General features: G+C 49.8%; 1 protein-coding gene across 2 annotated transcripts in view; it reads left to right on the top strand.

Annotated features, from left to right (window-relative positions):
- The window catches only part of LOC144141328 (sphingosine-1-phosphate phosphatase 2-like), a 28,571-nt gene extending 22,577 nt beyond the window's left edge, over nt 1-5,994 (top strand). Inside the window, exon 5 of one of the 2 annotated variants that reach the window (XM_077672901.1) lies at nt 775-5,994. In XM_077672901.1, coding sequence (XP_077529027.1) covers nt 775-1,173 — 399 coding nt within the window. In that variant the 3' untranslated portion in view covers nt 1,174-5,994. The remainder of the gene's footprint in view (nt 1-774) is intronic. The other variant, XM_077672902.1, reaches the window with a different exon arrangement.
- Nucleotides 5,995-14,748: the final 8,754 nt, after the last annotated feature.

Below are 14,748 nucleotides of genomic sequence, written 5' to 3'. Positions count from 1 at the left end.
CTTCATTCGAACGGGAACAGGGCCTGACATGGCCTGCGAGTACAGCAATGAAGCCATCTAACGGGCACATTGGCACGTACCTTTTGAAAGAACCAGCCTTAGGTAACTCACTGAGCCCAATTCCAACCACGAGAGATGTTTGTTCAACTGCAAAAACACACGATATATTAAGTAACTTTCAAATTTAGTGCTGCGGTGACGTAATAGGGACAGGAGTGACATAGTATGCGCTAGCACTATAAAAACATTCTTCAGCGGGTTACTACACGTGAGCATTCAACTGGGGATCCAATCCGACGAAACTGAGGCCATGGCCCAGAGGTAATGGCTTGGGCTGGTGGCAGCCAATCGCACAAACGCGATCCTGTGCTGTCACAGAGGCATCGCTGTCGCTGTCAAGTGGCCACTGCTTCGTCGGTGCTCTCTCACTGCTGGTTTGGAGCTGGTGAGAAAATTGGCGCTATTCTCACTGGGACATGGCAGTGTTTTGAACGAACCACACTGGTACTGTGTCTTTGCGGTCCTTTTAAATACAGTTTTGTCTCGTGCACGATATCTTTACCAAGCCACGTGTGTTGTCTTGAATCAGGTATGTTTTTGGTTGAAATTGAGGCAGCCTAACCACAGTGTTCTATTTTTTTGCAAGTCTGTCTTTTTTGTGCATGTTTACTTGTGTGACTGATTGAATGATGCAGAATATGGAGCAAGCTTAGTGTGAATACCTCTGTTGTTGGATTGTGTATTTCCTTTGAGGTTCCACCTCTTCTCTAACAGCTGCTGTTCCCTCTCGATGTGCCCCCCGCAGACGTACCCGGTGCTGTGTGCCCTGCACGGCGTCGACCCGCGGCTGGAGAGCAGCCGGCAGAGGGGCACCATCGAGCTGCCCTGCAAGTTCATCACCTACCTCTCCATGGGGCTCACCATGTCCGTAGGCGCTCCCTGGCTCTTCTCGCTGGCGGGCATCCACAGGGCCGCTCAGCCCGCCCACCTCTGAGTCAGGGGTCTCGTGGGGGGGCACTGCGTCACGCTCTTTCGCCCCACCTTGTCATCGGGGTCGAGCTGTACTTAACTGCACGGGCCCTCGAGATTCGGGACCCCCGTGGAAAAGGATCTATTGTATTTGTGTACACGCAAAGTGTGCCACTGCACCTGAGGACTGCTCTAGGTGGATGAAGTGGACACTGCCTGGTGTTTGCTGTGGTGTGGTACTGCACTGCACTGCACTGTGTAGCGCACCTGTAGGTGTGGTGATGGTGCTGTAAACTGCCCAGACGGTGGTGTGGCAGAGCCCGTTTTTGCCTGGTTCTATTTACAAGAATGGGGCATTGGACCCGCACTGTGGTGACCTTTGCTCCATGCTGCCAGCGTGGCATCCGCACTGTCCGGTGCTTACTCGCGCACTGATGTGATACGGCCGTTAGCCTTCCAAGCACCATCTTGGTGCATCGCTCCGTTTGGGAGATCTGGCTCTACGTGTTAGTGCCGGTCAGTTTCAAAAATTGGCCGTGCGGTCCATCCTAGCTGAGCCCAGGCTGCTTCGGTCATTGTTTAGTCGTTGCACCCTGATCTTTGCAGCATGCCATCCTAGTGCAGTGTGGAGTACAAAGGGCTCCAACGACGTTCCTGCAGATCAATCTTATTTAATGATTGCATCAGTAGTTTTGCTCTTGATGCTTTAAACCTTCTTGTTGTAGCCTCGTGGTGTGCCTGCACTGTCATTTTATTCACGCGCATCTCTTCGGGGACAGGAAGGTCTGTTGCAATGGGAAATCTATGGAAAGCTACAGTGTACAGTGGACCCTCGTTACCAGGAAGTCACTTCGTCTGAGCTGTCCCTGCTACTTCTAGAAGATTGTGGACCTGCCTTGGAGCGAACCAGGCCAGAGTGCCCGCACCCTTCTCGTTCCTCTGCACCAGTGAGGGTTGCCAGCAAAGTGCCTTCCCGCAAAGTGCTTAATCAAGACTGTAGTAATCAAGATCGCTTGCCTGAATTGCACGGGACCACTCCTATTGTGCCACCTCATGCACCCAGTGTGTGCTTGCTTTTTGCGTGTCCCAGCCATGCTTATTGGTATGTGTTGCTGCAACAAAACGGACAGTTGGGCGAGTTGGTGGGTATTCCTGCTGTTGAAGCGTAACAGCGCAGCAAGAAACAAAACTGGCGCTCTTCTTGTTTATTGGTCTGTGGCCGCCGTCCTTTTTGCGCTGTTACGCTTCAACACTGCTATATGTTGTTGCCTTGTTTGTTTTTCTGCCCCGCATGGCTGTGCTTGATGTGCCAAAGTGCCTGTGGGTGGGGCTCACAGCCCTCACCCGCCGTTTTGTTTCTTTTATTCCCCTTTTGCCGGCAAGTAGTTCCTCCTGCCGTAACAGTGTGGAAAGACTGCAAGGTTTTGTTTTGTTGTGGTTTTTTAGAGGGCCAAAATGGCAAGTTTTTGAGTTTGCCTTCAGAATGCGCACATCAAAATGTTCCATGTTTCATTTTTTTCTTGTGGGTGCACCATGTCCTTGTTATATTTTATATAAAAAGAAAGTATTTTAAAATTCACTGCCCTGTTCAGTCTATTAGGGCTGATAACGTACAAAAGGCTTTTGCTAATCTCCCAATCAGTATTTGGGGGAGTAAAATGTCTTGTTTTATTTTTCGACTATCGAGACGCAGCAAGCGCAAGAAATAACCTCAGCCACATTATCATGAAGCTTACGCAGGCTCTCATGATTACGATTATGAAAGAGGTGTAATACTGACTGTGCATAGGTTTTGTCAAGCCCTGTACACTTTCCTGCAGTTGGGTGTTGTAAGCTTTGAAAGTTGCACCTTGCAAGTTTCTTTGTGGTGTGCATTTAAAGCAGTGTCGTAGCTTGCCACACTGTATTGTGAGCATTTAAACATCTACAGCGTCCGAACATAATGCCTTGCCCTCAGTGCCTCCCAGGGTATGCAAGTACGCAGATGACTCCGCCAAGTAGCTTAAAAGTAGCTCGAGGCTTTCCAAACCCGCGTAAACGTGGCCTTAAAGCATTTACTTTTACTAGCATGAGAGCAGGTAGCTACTTAGTTTTGTTACTGGCCTATGACAGGGTTAATGTTGTGCTGATAGTGTAGCATAGCTGAGATGTTTTGTTCGAGCTACATTTCTGGGTGCCCTTGCATGCGTCGCACCAACAGCTTTTCGGTAGTGCCGTTTACAGCCTAGCAGGATAAGTCATTTGCACCCTGCGCTGGCTTCCATTTTTCTTTGGTTTTAAAGTGCCCGTTTGGGCTAGAGCAAAAACCGTCCCATTGAGTCTGTTTAGAACAAATAAAGCTTGCTTCACATGAATGCTGCTTTCAGGGGTTGTTTGTGACCTGTAGGATCAATTGAATGTATTGCAGTCAAGTCATTTTGCATTCAAAGTCTTGCGAAGTTTTGAGCAGTGTAGCTGCAGTTGCTGCCTTGAGCTGCAGTGTTCAGAGCAATTCAAGGCCATTGCTTTTGCAATCGCTTCTTGTTCCATGTTTCCTGTTGCCTGAGCTGAAATTGAAGTTCACAAGTCCTGTTTAAACTTTCTACCATCAGAGCCGTGAAAAATTGTGCTTTCTAGGTCTGGACTGAAAGGCTCGGTCAAAGGTGTCATCATTTTGACACCATCCGGATTTGTGTGCCTTGTGCCCACTGTTTCTGTAGTAGGCGAGCCACAGTTGGGCACCTTTACCCGAGTCGCTTTACACAATGCCTGAAAGCCAGCACTAGTGCTGGGCTGCGGCACATTGACAGACAAGGGCTGCTGATTTCAGCGTAGTTGCTGTTGCAGTGCTGGGTGTGCACGTCTTGTTTTCCATTTTAACAAGAGAGAGAAGAGAGGGAAAAAGAACAAAAATCTCGGAGCAAACTAAGCGAAGGACCAATTCCAAGTTACCCCCCACAGCCTTCTGGTTTTGTTGTTCAGCTCCTCCTCCACGCACATTTCAAAATGGCTTACCACAGTGGTGGGGGCAGGCGCCAAAGCCTTGCAAGGTTGGTGCGTGCTTTGCGGCGGAAACGTGATACTTTTTGATGGGCAGGGTATTCCCCTGTGCCAGAGAATTTCTGCGAGGGGGGAAGGGGTGTGCTGCCTGGATCTGTTCATTTTCGCGTAAATCCTGGCAACATGTGGTGTATTACTTAGTAGACTTGTTCAAAGCCGTCTGTGATGATAAGGGCAGCAGAAGCAAAGCTGCCAGCTGGCCAGCTGGTGAACGGGGCACTTAACTGAACAGCAGTTTGAGAAGAGCCGTGTGGTTTACCCGTCTGCTGGGTGCGAGTGCAATAAATACGCAGGCACCTGTGGCACACGCACAGTGCCGACCGGGGTGGGGGAGCTTGTGTGGTGTGTGTGTCTGCTAGAGGTCTGCCTCACTGTGGCTAGCAGAGTACTCAGAAAGTGGACCAACTGTTATCCACGTAAGGTTTTACTGTGTGGACAGCCAAAGTGCTACGGCAGGCGTGCTGCAGTATGCATGGCTAGCTAGCCGGTACTGCAGAAAAAGTGACCATAACTATTTCTGTGCTCCGAATCACAGGTCATGCAACTCAGTAATTACAGTTCATCGCTTGAAGCTTTTAAATGGTCAATTGGCTTCTGTGAAAAAAATGCCCACAGATTCATGATTTATTTATTTTATTTACTGACACTCTTAGCATGCATTTCACCTACAAGATGCCTGATAGATTCCTATGTAACTTTTACAAAATAGTGCATTTTGAGGATCCCATATTCTCTGTTCATGACTGTTTTTAAATCGTGTCCTAATGACGTGGTCCTGCTAACCTGGCATGATGTCTTTAGTAGTATGCGTGTAGCATACCCATTTCATGCAAACATTTTGAAGATTATAAAAGATGCAAGTTGGAACGGAAAGAGGCCTGTACTAGGACGTGCAAAGACTGACTGGTGGAGAGAAAATAAAAGCCTTTATAGAAAAACCAAAAACCAAAGAATCTCTATCATGAAGTCAGGACTCGGAGTTTGCAAAACCTGCGTACTTGGAAAAATAAACAAAATGTCCGTCATTATCTTGGGAAACCAAAGAAATGTTGTTATAATATACAAGAATCAGATTTTGGTAATAAAATGTAAAACCTGTGTATGAACATCGTGGAGTGTTCATTCTAAGTAGGACACGCCAACCAAGGGAGACTTTTGAGGCCTGTGAGAGCGACGTGTAAATTGTCAACATTTGCCACGAAAGCAAACTAACAGCACAAGCATATCTCCAACTGGTTGATAAAGAAGGCATGGCAAACGGTGTTTGAACTGCAAAGCTCATTTTACAAATTCATCTCCTTATCTCCTAACTTACAAAAACAAAATGGGCTACAAAGTCAGACATTGCACTAAAGCTCCTGAAATTTATCTTAACTGTGGGAAAACAAAGCCACGAATATTGTATAAAAATTAACTTCTAAGTGCAAAAGATGTGATGTAAAAAATGAATCTTCAGCCCTCTGCAGCTGCAATGCCCATTGACCTGAAATCTTGGACATAAAGCCCCTGTCTGAACGTTGCTTGTACAGCTGCCTCCGAGCAAAGTTTAGTTGCTATGTTACCGTGAAAGGAGTGATTGCTGGTGCTGAAGTAAGAATAGAAGCTGTAAGCGTAAGGGTAGTTTCATTAGCTTCTTTCTTTTGTCACAAATAAGCAAGTCTTTTTGTAAAATTACTTTCTGCTTACAAAATGCCCTAAAGTGCATGTGTGTGAGCACCTTCAGAATGGTGCTCCCATATGAATGGGCTTTGCTCATTATCATGAGCTGATTTGCTGTTACTGTTCCCATGAGAGGCTGCCATGTGATGCAACCGTCTGACTGGAAACGTAATCCTTGGGACCACTGTTGACACTGCAATCTCGCACGTCCAGCTTGTGCGCTGTTATTAGGCTTACTGTGATCCCCGTAGCTGCTCCGTCACTGCCCACGTGCAAAGTTTGCTGTGTCGTTCAAAAGATCTATAATAAAGCACTTGGAACAGTTTGCTGGACTTGCCTCTTCCTTTCCTGGTGGCCAACATTGCAGCTTAAATACACCGCCGACCAATGTCTTCCGAGCCTACGTGTGCTCGCAAGACATTAAATGACATGAAAGTCGTTATTTCCTTTGTTCAAGAACACGCTGAGGCATCGTAGTTGAAATAAACATGCTAAAGGAATTTTAGTCTCTCTACTGAACATTCAAAGGTGGCGAGGTTCAGTGCTTAAACTTGGCATACAACCACTTGACAACCATCTGAGCCAGCTGAAATGTTGCGGCAAACGCCTTACATCTGTGCACATTTAAACACGCGCGTTCTGAGTTGCAGAAAATCGCAAGCGCGAGACAGGCATCATGAGCCAGGAAAGAGAAACACCCAAGCAACCACCGGACGTACGTCTGTCGGCCGTCCGCCGTACGTCCATTCCGCCTCTAGCGGTCGTCCGACTGACGTTCGTTTCAGGGCCAATGTACGTACCATGTACGTCCGTTGGACGTCCGGTTTTAACATTTCCGTACGTCCAGTCGGACGTCTGAAATTGGCTGTATTTTGGATGTTCAGTAAAAATTTGGAGAATCATAGGCAGTTTTAGCATATCGTTACCGTGTTTGCGTTACCGTTTCCCGTGTTACCGGAAGCGCTGGCGACGGTGAAGCCTGTGCCGGTAATCGACGAGATTTAGGGGAAATCCCCAAGGTGGAGTAAGTTTCTGTGAAGGAAAGTTTGACATCCACCTGAATGTAGCCATACGGCTACAGAGGAAAGCTAGCTTTCTCAGAAACTTCGCAGTTGAAGAAAAATTCGTCCTGTTCCAGGATGACTCCCGCAAACACGGTAACGGTATGCTAAAATATGTTCTTACAACGAATAGTACAGTACACCGCGCAAGGCTACTACCGTGCAGACGGCATACATGAACACAACGAACTTGCTTCACATGTTTCTTTAGTGGTTCTCAATTCTTATATATCCTTCCCCAAAGAGATAATCGTTGGAGTTGGCTAAGTGCTTCAAAAAAATTTAAAAATTCGGCTTAATATCAGAAATATGCAGATGAAACTTACAACCTACAAGCCCGAGTGTTGATGTACAAAATATTTTTAATTGAAAAGCACAGTAGCTTTATTCGTTATTGCTTTTATATTCAATTTACGCTGTTATTTGATGCTTCATAGCAACTTTTTACGTTGGCGGATGTCATTCGGACTTGTACATCCGTTTCTGGATGTCCACTGTACGTTCGAAAATGTACGTCCAAACATGGCCGTCCAAACTCGGCCTTGGATGTTCGGCTGTATTACGGACGTCCAACGGACGTCCGTGGTTGCATGGGTAGTACCGCCACAGGTGATTCGCCCACATTATTTCTGGACATGGCCGTTTCCCTCGCTGTTTTCATCTCGTTTACCTGCTGCCTGACTTCAGCAGCGAAGCTGTTTAGCAAATGGTTTCAGTTTCATGTCTGTAGTTAAAAATGTAAAGCGCAAGTGAGCGCAAGCCTCGCGGCGACCGCCCGGCGTCCCTGCCGCACGTTTGTGCAGCCAAGCATACCCACTTATTAATTGGGAAACTGGCCAAGATTGTGGCAACCACCCGGCAGTTCAACCACCCAGCATCCCTGCCGCACGTTTGTCAAGCCGAGCATACCCACTTTGGGAAATTGGCCCCCAAAGAACAACCGCATGCAGTGTTCGCTGTAATCTGGCAACACTTGTGCGGAATGAGAAAGACTCCAGTGTTCTCTGTAATCGTGGCAACACTTGCTTGGAATGTGCAAGACAGGTGTATACAAGGAGATGTTAAACTTCGCCGCAGTTTTATTTGTGTTGTGATATTGACTACATCCTGGTTGGCTCAAATGAGGCATGTTGGCTGATAATTAGCACTATATTTATCAGGGCCAATGGCATTATAGAGGGGAGTGGGTACATTCATAAGAATAACAAAAAAAAAGCAGCGAGAGAAATACATATCAAACAAACATCTTATACAAAATTAGGCAAAAGAAAAAGAAACGCAGCAAGCAAGCATAACTGTACACAACAAGCAAGAATTACACAATGTTGACTATGGCATTTTTGAAAAGCGTGTGATTTACAATGGTTGCTGTAGGAGAGGGAAGACGATTCCATTCTAATGACGTACGAGGAATAAACGACTGGGAAAAAGCGGTCGTTCGGGTTGATTGCAATACCGACTTTGTGAGCATGATCAAGGCGAGAAGAAACGTACAATGGAGGCAAAATGAGTTCTTCATGCAGATGTTGGTGATATTGCCACGGCTGGTAATGAGTTTGAACTTTGACGCCATGCCCTGGGCAGGCATTCACCAACCGCCCTTGTTTCTCCACATACCCAACTTGGGGGATAGCCGCTGATAACTTGTGGAGACGACGACGACGAAGAAAGGGACCCGGAGAAGAAGAGAAGGAAGAGGAGCTCGAGAGTTCGGCAAAGGCTAGAGGTTCGCAGCTTGCTTGTGGGCACAAGTTCGCCTCTGTAAATAAACCATTCCACTAGTAGTTTTGTTTATACCGTGACAGAAGTGGTGGAGGTGCGGGGTACATGATACCCGGTTCATCAAGGGCTTCGAGTAAGCTCCAGGACACCCCGATCACGCCTGTTCACGAGAGGACCAGCCGCCGCCTACTTGGTCTGCCGGTGGAGTACGGGCTGCTTCCAGATCGCAGAGCCAGGATGACGGGACGGGACAACAGCGCACCGGTCCCACCTGAGACTCCCATGACACTTGGGTACGTGGTCCAGCAGCAACGGGTGCCGAAGTCCTTTTATGGCGAACCTTTCGAAGATGCGGAGGACTGGCTAGACCAGTTTGAGCGTGTCGCCAGATTCAACGGTTGGAATGAGCAGCGTAAGCTTCACAATGCCTACTATGCTCTGGAAGAATCCGCGCGTACCTGGTTTGAAAACAACGAAGCTGCAATGACCTCCTGGGAGGCTTTTCGCCAGCGGCTACTCGCTACCTATGTGAGCATGGACCGCAAAGAAAAGGCTGAGATTGCGCTGCAGGCGAGGAACCAACGTCCGAATGAGAGCGTTGCCATGTACGTCGAAGACATGGTTAGCTTATTTCGGCGCGCAGATCCATCCATGCCCGAGGACAAGAAGTTGCGGCATTTGATGCGCGGCGTGAAGCAAGAGATCTTCGCCGGACTGATGAGGGGTCCTCCAAAAACAGTCCCCGAATTTGTTGAAGAGGCCACCGCGATAGAGAGGGCGCTTCAACAAAGGGCACGGCAGTATAGCCGCCGGGAAACTGCCGTCTCTGGTACGAACGTTCTGACAGCGCTGGAAGGCAACGTCGATGGCCTTTGTGAACTGGTCAGGAGGATAGTCCGGGAGGAGCTGCAGGCAGTGCTTCATGGTGAGGTGCGCCGTCCCACTGTGTCAGTTACTGAGCTCGTTAGGGACGAAATCAGGAGGGCTGTGCGGGTTCCCGAACCAGCTGACGAGTGTGCACAGCCAGCGCTGCCCAGCAGATCTACGTATGCAGAGACCCTGCGTCAGTCCCACTACTGTCCTCCGCCTACTATCGCCACTGTTGAACCGCAACCAACCGCCGTAAACTTCATGCCGCGTCCCGCCGCGCCACGTCCCGCCGTGCTGTACTCAGAAGAGAGAAACTCCCGGAAAAGTGATATCTGGCGCACCCCTGACCGCACACCCCTTTGCTTCCACTGCGGGGAGGCTGGTCATGTGTATCGCGCGTGCCCATACCGCCATGCCGGTTTGCGTGGGTTCGCACTCAATGCACCGCGTCCACGAAACGGAGAACGTCCGCCTGAGATAGCAAGATACCTCGCCGAACGTCACGACATGTTCCCCCACCGACGCTCTGAGTCCCGTTCACCGTCCCCGAACCGACGCCGCTCCTTCAGTCCTCGCTTCGCGCCCAACTCCACCAACCGCCTATCGCGCAGCCCTGAAAGCCGGGGAAACTGAAGTCAGCGACCCCTGGAGGTGAGGCCGCTGATGACGAATCGCTCGAAGATCCTCCATTGCGACGACGACGACGGGAGCGACCGGATACCAACGACGAGACGCCCAGTGACAATAAAATCTGCACCACCCAACCGGCTTCCTGCGACCTACTTGTACGAATCGACGACTTCCCGACGACTGCGTTGGCCGACACGGGTGCAGATTACTCCGTTATTAGCAAGGCTCTAGCGATTTCACTTAAGAAAGTTATCACCCCTTGGACAGGCCTACAAATTCGCACAGCTGGGGGTCATCTACTTACACCTGCCGGTATATGCACTGCGCGGGTCGAGATCCGCGGCTTCACGTACATCGGCACCTTCGTAGTACTTCCCGATTGTTCGAGGGATTTGATACTGGGCATGGACTTTCTCAACTCGTATGGGGCCGTTATTGACTTACCGAAGTCCACAATCACCTTCTCCACAAAGAAAGCTATAGCCGGAAGCATCACCGACCGACATGACACGGCCCTTCGCATTGTCGACGACAACGTAACGCTTCCCGCTCGCACAAGCGTACTTGTCGACGTTAGAAGTGACGCATTCGTCGACTACGAAGGTATAGCCGAACGAAATATCCGGTTGCTACTGGACAAGTGTATCTGTATCGCAAGAGGGTTTGTACACCTTCAGAATGGGTGCACACCCGTCTTACTTACCAACTTCACAAATGAGCGTCGCCACCTCGCGAAAGGTACCACCGTTGCATTCATCGAGGAAGTCGCCGAAGTGACCAATTTAACCACATTGGGGACAACTTCGGATGAGTCGCCGACAGCTGACATACACATACCCGTGGAAATCGACCAGAAACTCTCGGCCACAGAGAAGGATGCTTTAATACGCCTTGTGCGCGAATTCTCCGATTGCTTTGCCACGACATCTAAAGTGCGCCGTACGCCGGTCGCGAAGCACCGAATAATTACGGACGAGTCCGCCAGGCCTGTGCGGCAGCACCCGTACAGAGTGTCGCCTAAGGAGCGGGAGGCAATCAAGACGCAAGTGGAAGAGATGCTGGCAGATGATGTTATCCAACCGTCGAGAAGCGCATGGGCCTCACCTGTCGTGCTAGTAAGGAAAAAAGACAACACCCTCCGTTTCTGCGTTGACTACCGCAGATTGAACAGTGTTACAAAGCGAGACGTCTATCCCCTGCCCAGAATTGATGACACATTAGACCGCCTGCGTGATGCTAAATTCTTTTCTTCATTGGACCTGAAATCTGGCTATTGGCAGATCGAAGTCGACGAGCGAGATCGCGAGAAGACGGCGTTCGTGACACCGGATGGCCTGTACGAATTCAAGGTCCTTCCCTTCGGCCTATGCTCTGCGCCGGCTACGTTCCAGCGCATGATGGACACTGTTCTGGCTGGACTCAAATGGCAGACGTGCCTCGTGTATTTGGATGACGTGGTTGTGTTTTCTCGCACGTTCGCAGAGCATTTGTCCCGCCTGAAAAGTGTCCTGGAAGCCACAACTATCAAGCCGGAGAAATGTCACCTAGGTTTTCAAGAGCTTAAATTTCTGGGCCATGTTGTGAGTGCTAATGGCGTTCGACCAGACCCCGAAAAAACGACTGCTGTAGCCTCGTTTCCTCGACCCAGTGATAAGAAGGCTGTCAGACGCTTCTTGGGACTTTGCGCATACTACAGACGCTTTGTGGAAGGCTTTTCTCACATAGCGGAGCCCCTCACGCGACTTATGAAAGATAGCGTAGCCTTCGAATGGAGTGAGGAACAGCAGAATGCGTTTGACACACTCCGTGAGCGCTTGCAAACTGCACCCGTGCTGGCTCACTTCGACGATGCTTCGGACACCGAAATTCGTACTGACGCCAGCAACGTTGGCATCGGTGCCATCCTCGTACAGTGGCAGAACGGTGTAGAAAAAGTGATAGCATACGCTAGCCGCGCTCTTTCCAAAGCGGAAAGTAACTATTCCGCGACAGAGAAAGAATGCCTAGCAGTAGTGTGGGCTATCAGCAAGTTCCGCCCGTACTTGTACGGTAGGCCGTTCCGTGCTGTTAGCGACCACCATTCCCTCTGCTGGCTCGCAAACCTCAAAGACCCGTCCGGACGGCTTGCTCGATGGAGCTTACGACTACAAGAATACGACATCACGGTCGTATACAAATCGGGTAGGAAACACTGTGACGCTGACTGCTTGTCCCGAGCACCGCTTCCGGCCGGATCGTCCGACGCCGACGAGGAATATCCGTTCATCGGAGTCGTTCATACTGCGGATATGGCAGCACATCAGTTGGCCGACGCAGAATTGCGACCACTCATTGAATACCTTCGCGGAAACGTTACCACGGCTCCACGCGCCTTTCTTCGGGGACTAAATTCTTACTGCCTACTAGACGACGTACTGTACAAAAGGAATCACGACCATAGCAAGGAGAAGTTTCTCCTCGTCATTCCGTCAGCATTACGAACTGAAATTTTACAGGCCTGCCATGATGAACCAACCGCTGGGCACCTAGGAGTCAGCCGCACGTTTGCAAGAATCCATCAGAAATACTACTGGCCCAAACTACTAACATCAGTGCAGCAGTATGTGAGGACCTGCCGTGACTGCCAGCGACGCAAGGCACCAACCGTCAAACCCGCAGGACTACTACATCCGCTGGATCCGCCGGACGCACCATTTCGCCAAATTGGAATGGATCTACTGGGCCCATTCCCGAGGTCGTCATCGGGGAACAAGTGGATTATCGTTGCTACGGATTATTTGACGCGGTACGCTGAGACGGCAGCGCTTCCACGTGCAACTGCTGCAGAGGTCGCCAAATTTTTTCTCTACAACATCGTTCTCCGACATGGCGCGCCTGCTGTTATTATAACAGACCGCGGCACAGCATTCACCGCAGACTTAGTGCAGGACGTCCTCCGGTTGACGCACAGCGCTCATCGGAAAAGTACCGCATACCATCCCCAAACAAACGGCTTGACGGAGCGACTAAACCGAACATTGGCAGATATGCTGTCTATGTACATTGACCTTCACCACAAGACCTGGGACGAAATTCTTCCCTACGCCACCTTCGCTTACAATACGGCTGTGCAGGAAACTACTCGCTTCACTCCGTTTGAACTTGTGTACGGTCGCGAGGTCACTACGACGCTAGACGCAATGCTGCCTGTTGACAACGGTGCAATAACCAGCGAAAATATCGAAAACCTGACGCAGAGAGCTGAAGAGGCTCGCCAGCTGGCCCGCTTTCGAATCCGCACACAGCAAGAAATTGATACCCGACGGTACAATACCGGACGTCGCGATGTGGAGTACCGACCCGGCGATCTCGTATGGGTATGGACACCCGTTCGCCGTCGCGGCCTTTCAGAGAAGCTACTACGGCGTTACTTCGGGCCTTATAAGGTTCTGTCGCGTCTATCGGACGTTACCTACGTCGTGGTTCCAGAAGGAAACGCGTTTTCCTCTCCAAGGCGTCAACATTGCCCAGACGTTGTACATGTCGTACGCCTGAAACCGTATCACGCCCGATGACAAGGCGATGACTGTTCGTCCGTGTTGGCGTCCCCGCCGCATGCTGACGTTGTAACCAAGTGGTTATGATAATCCTCTTGTTTTGAACGAGTGGCATCGGGTCGATGCCATCCAGGAGGGGGGGGGGCAATGCCACGGCTGGTAATGAGTTTGAACTTTGACGCCATGCCCTGGGCAGGCATTCACCAACCGCTCTTGTTTCTCCACATACCCAACTTGGGGGATAGCCGCTGATAACTTGTGGAGACGACGACGACGAAGAAAGGGACCCGGAGAAGAAGAGAAGGAAGAGGAGCTCGAGAGTTCGGCAAAGGCTAGAGGTTCGCAGCTTGCTTGTGGGCACAAGTTCGCCTCTGTAAATAAACCATTCCACTAGTAGTTTTGTTTATACCGTGACAATATTTTGTGGAACAACGAAAGTCAGGAAATTTTACGTCGCACTGCTAGGGATTGAAGGTTAAGGGTAGATTTCATTGTTGTTACGCTGGCGGTTCGGTTATAGTTCGGATGAAACGGGCAGAATTGTTTTGTACCATTTCAAGTGAGTTTATGAGATTGTTAAAAGAAGGATCCCAAATACACGGGGCGTATTCTAATTTAGACCGAATAAGTATTTTGTAAGTATTTTGTGTGGTGGTTGGGTTTTTTTGTCATTAAAGTTGGAAGTTAATTAGCGCCCTGTGTGTCGTCGTCTGTGTTCCTGTCCTCGTCTCTGCTGCGCTTCAATACGCCTTAAAGGGACCCTGCAACACTCTTTGAGCAGTGCAAGTAAACCTGGGCCAAATATTACACGTGCACGTGAAGCGGTGAGCGCGGAAATCGATGTGAAAGACGCGGAAAAACCAACCGCTCTCTCTTCAGTTGTCCTCATTATGCGGCCCCTGGCATGGCCTAAGGGACGCCACATTGGCCATGGGTGCCCGATCGGCTGTCACTGGTGAACTTCGCGGCTAGATTCTCCCATTTCCGTCGTCGTCATCGCTGTGTACGAACCTCTTCTATGCCTGAACCTGTAGGCACAGTTTTGCCGTTTCTTTTGTGTTTTGAGTGCGCGCGGAGTTTGAGTGACGAGCTCAATACTTCCTTTTCAACGGGACCACTCGACTACAAACGTTTATTGCTGCAAAAACGCCCTACCAGCCCGAGCGCGCACTTGCGAGCAGGCACCCATGCCTGCTTTTTTGTGGCACCAGACCGGAAATAGCCCCTCCGCGTTGCGGAGAAAAGGAGAAAACTACCCGGCA

The sequence above is a fragment of the Haemaphysalis longicornis genome, unplaced genomic scaffold (assembly GCF_048455015.1).
Source record: "Haemaphysalis longicornis isolate Haplotype H1 unplaced genomic scaffold, Haemaphysalis longicornis Haplotype H1 scaffold_6, whole genome shotgun sequence".
NCBI lineage: Eukaryota > Metazoa > Arthropoda > Arachnida > Ixodida > Ixodidae > Haemaphysalis > Haemaphysalis longicornis.
This window is presented reverse-complemented; position numbering and strand designations above follow the sequence as displayed.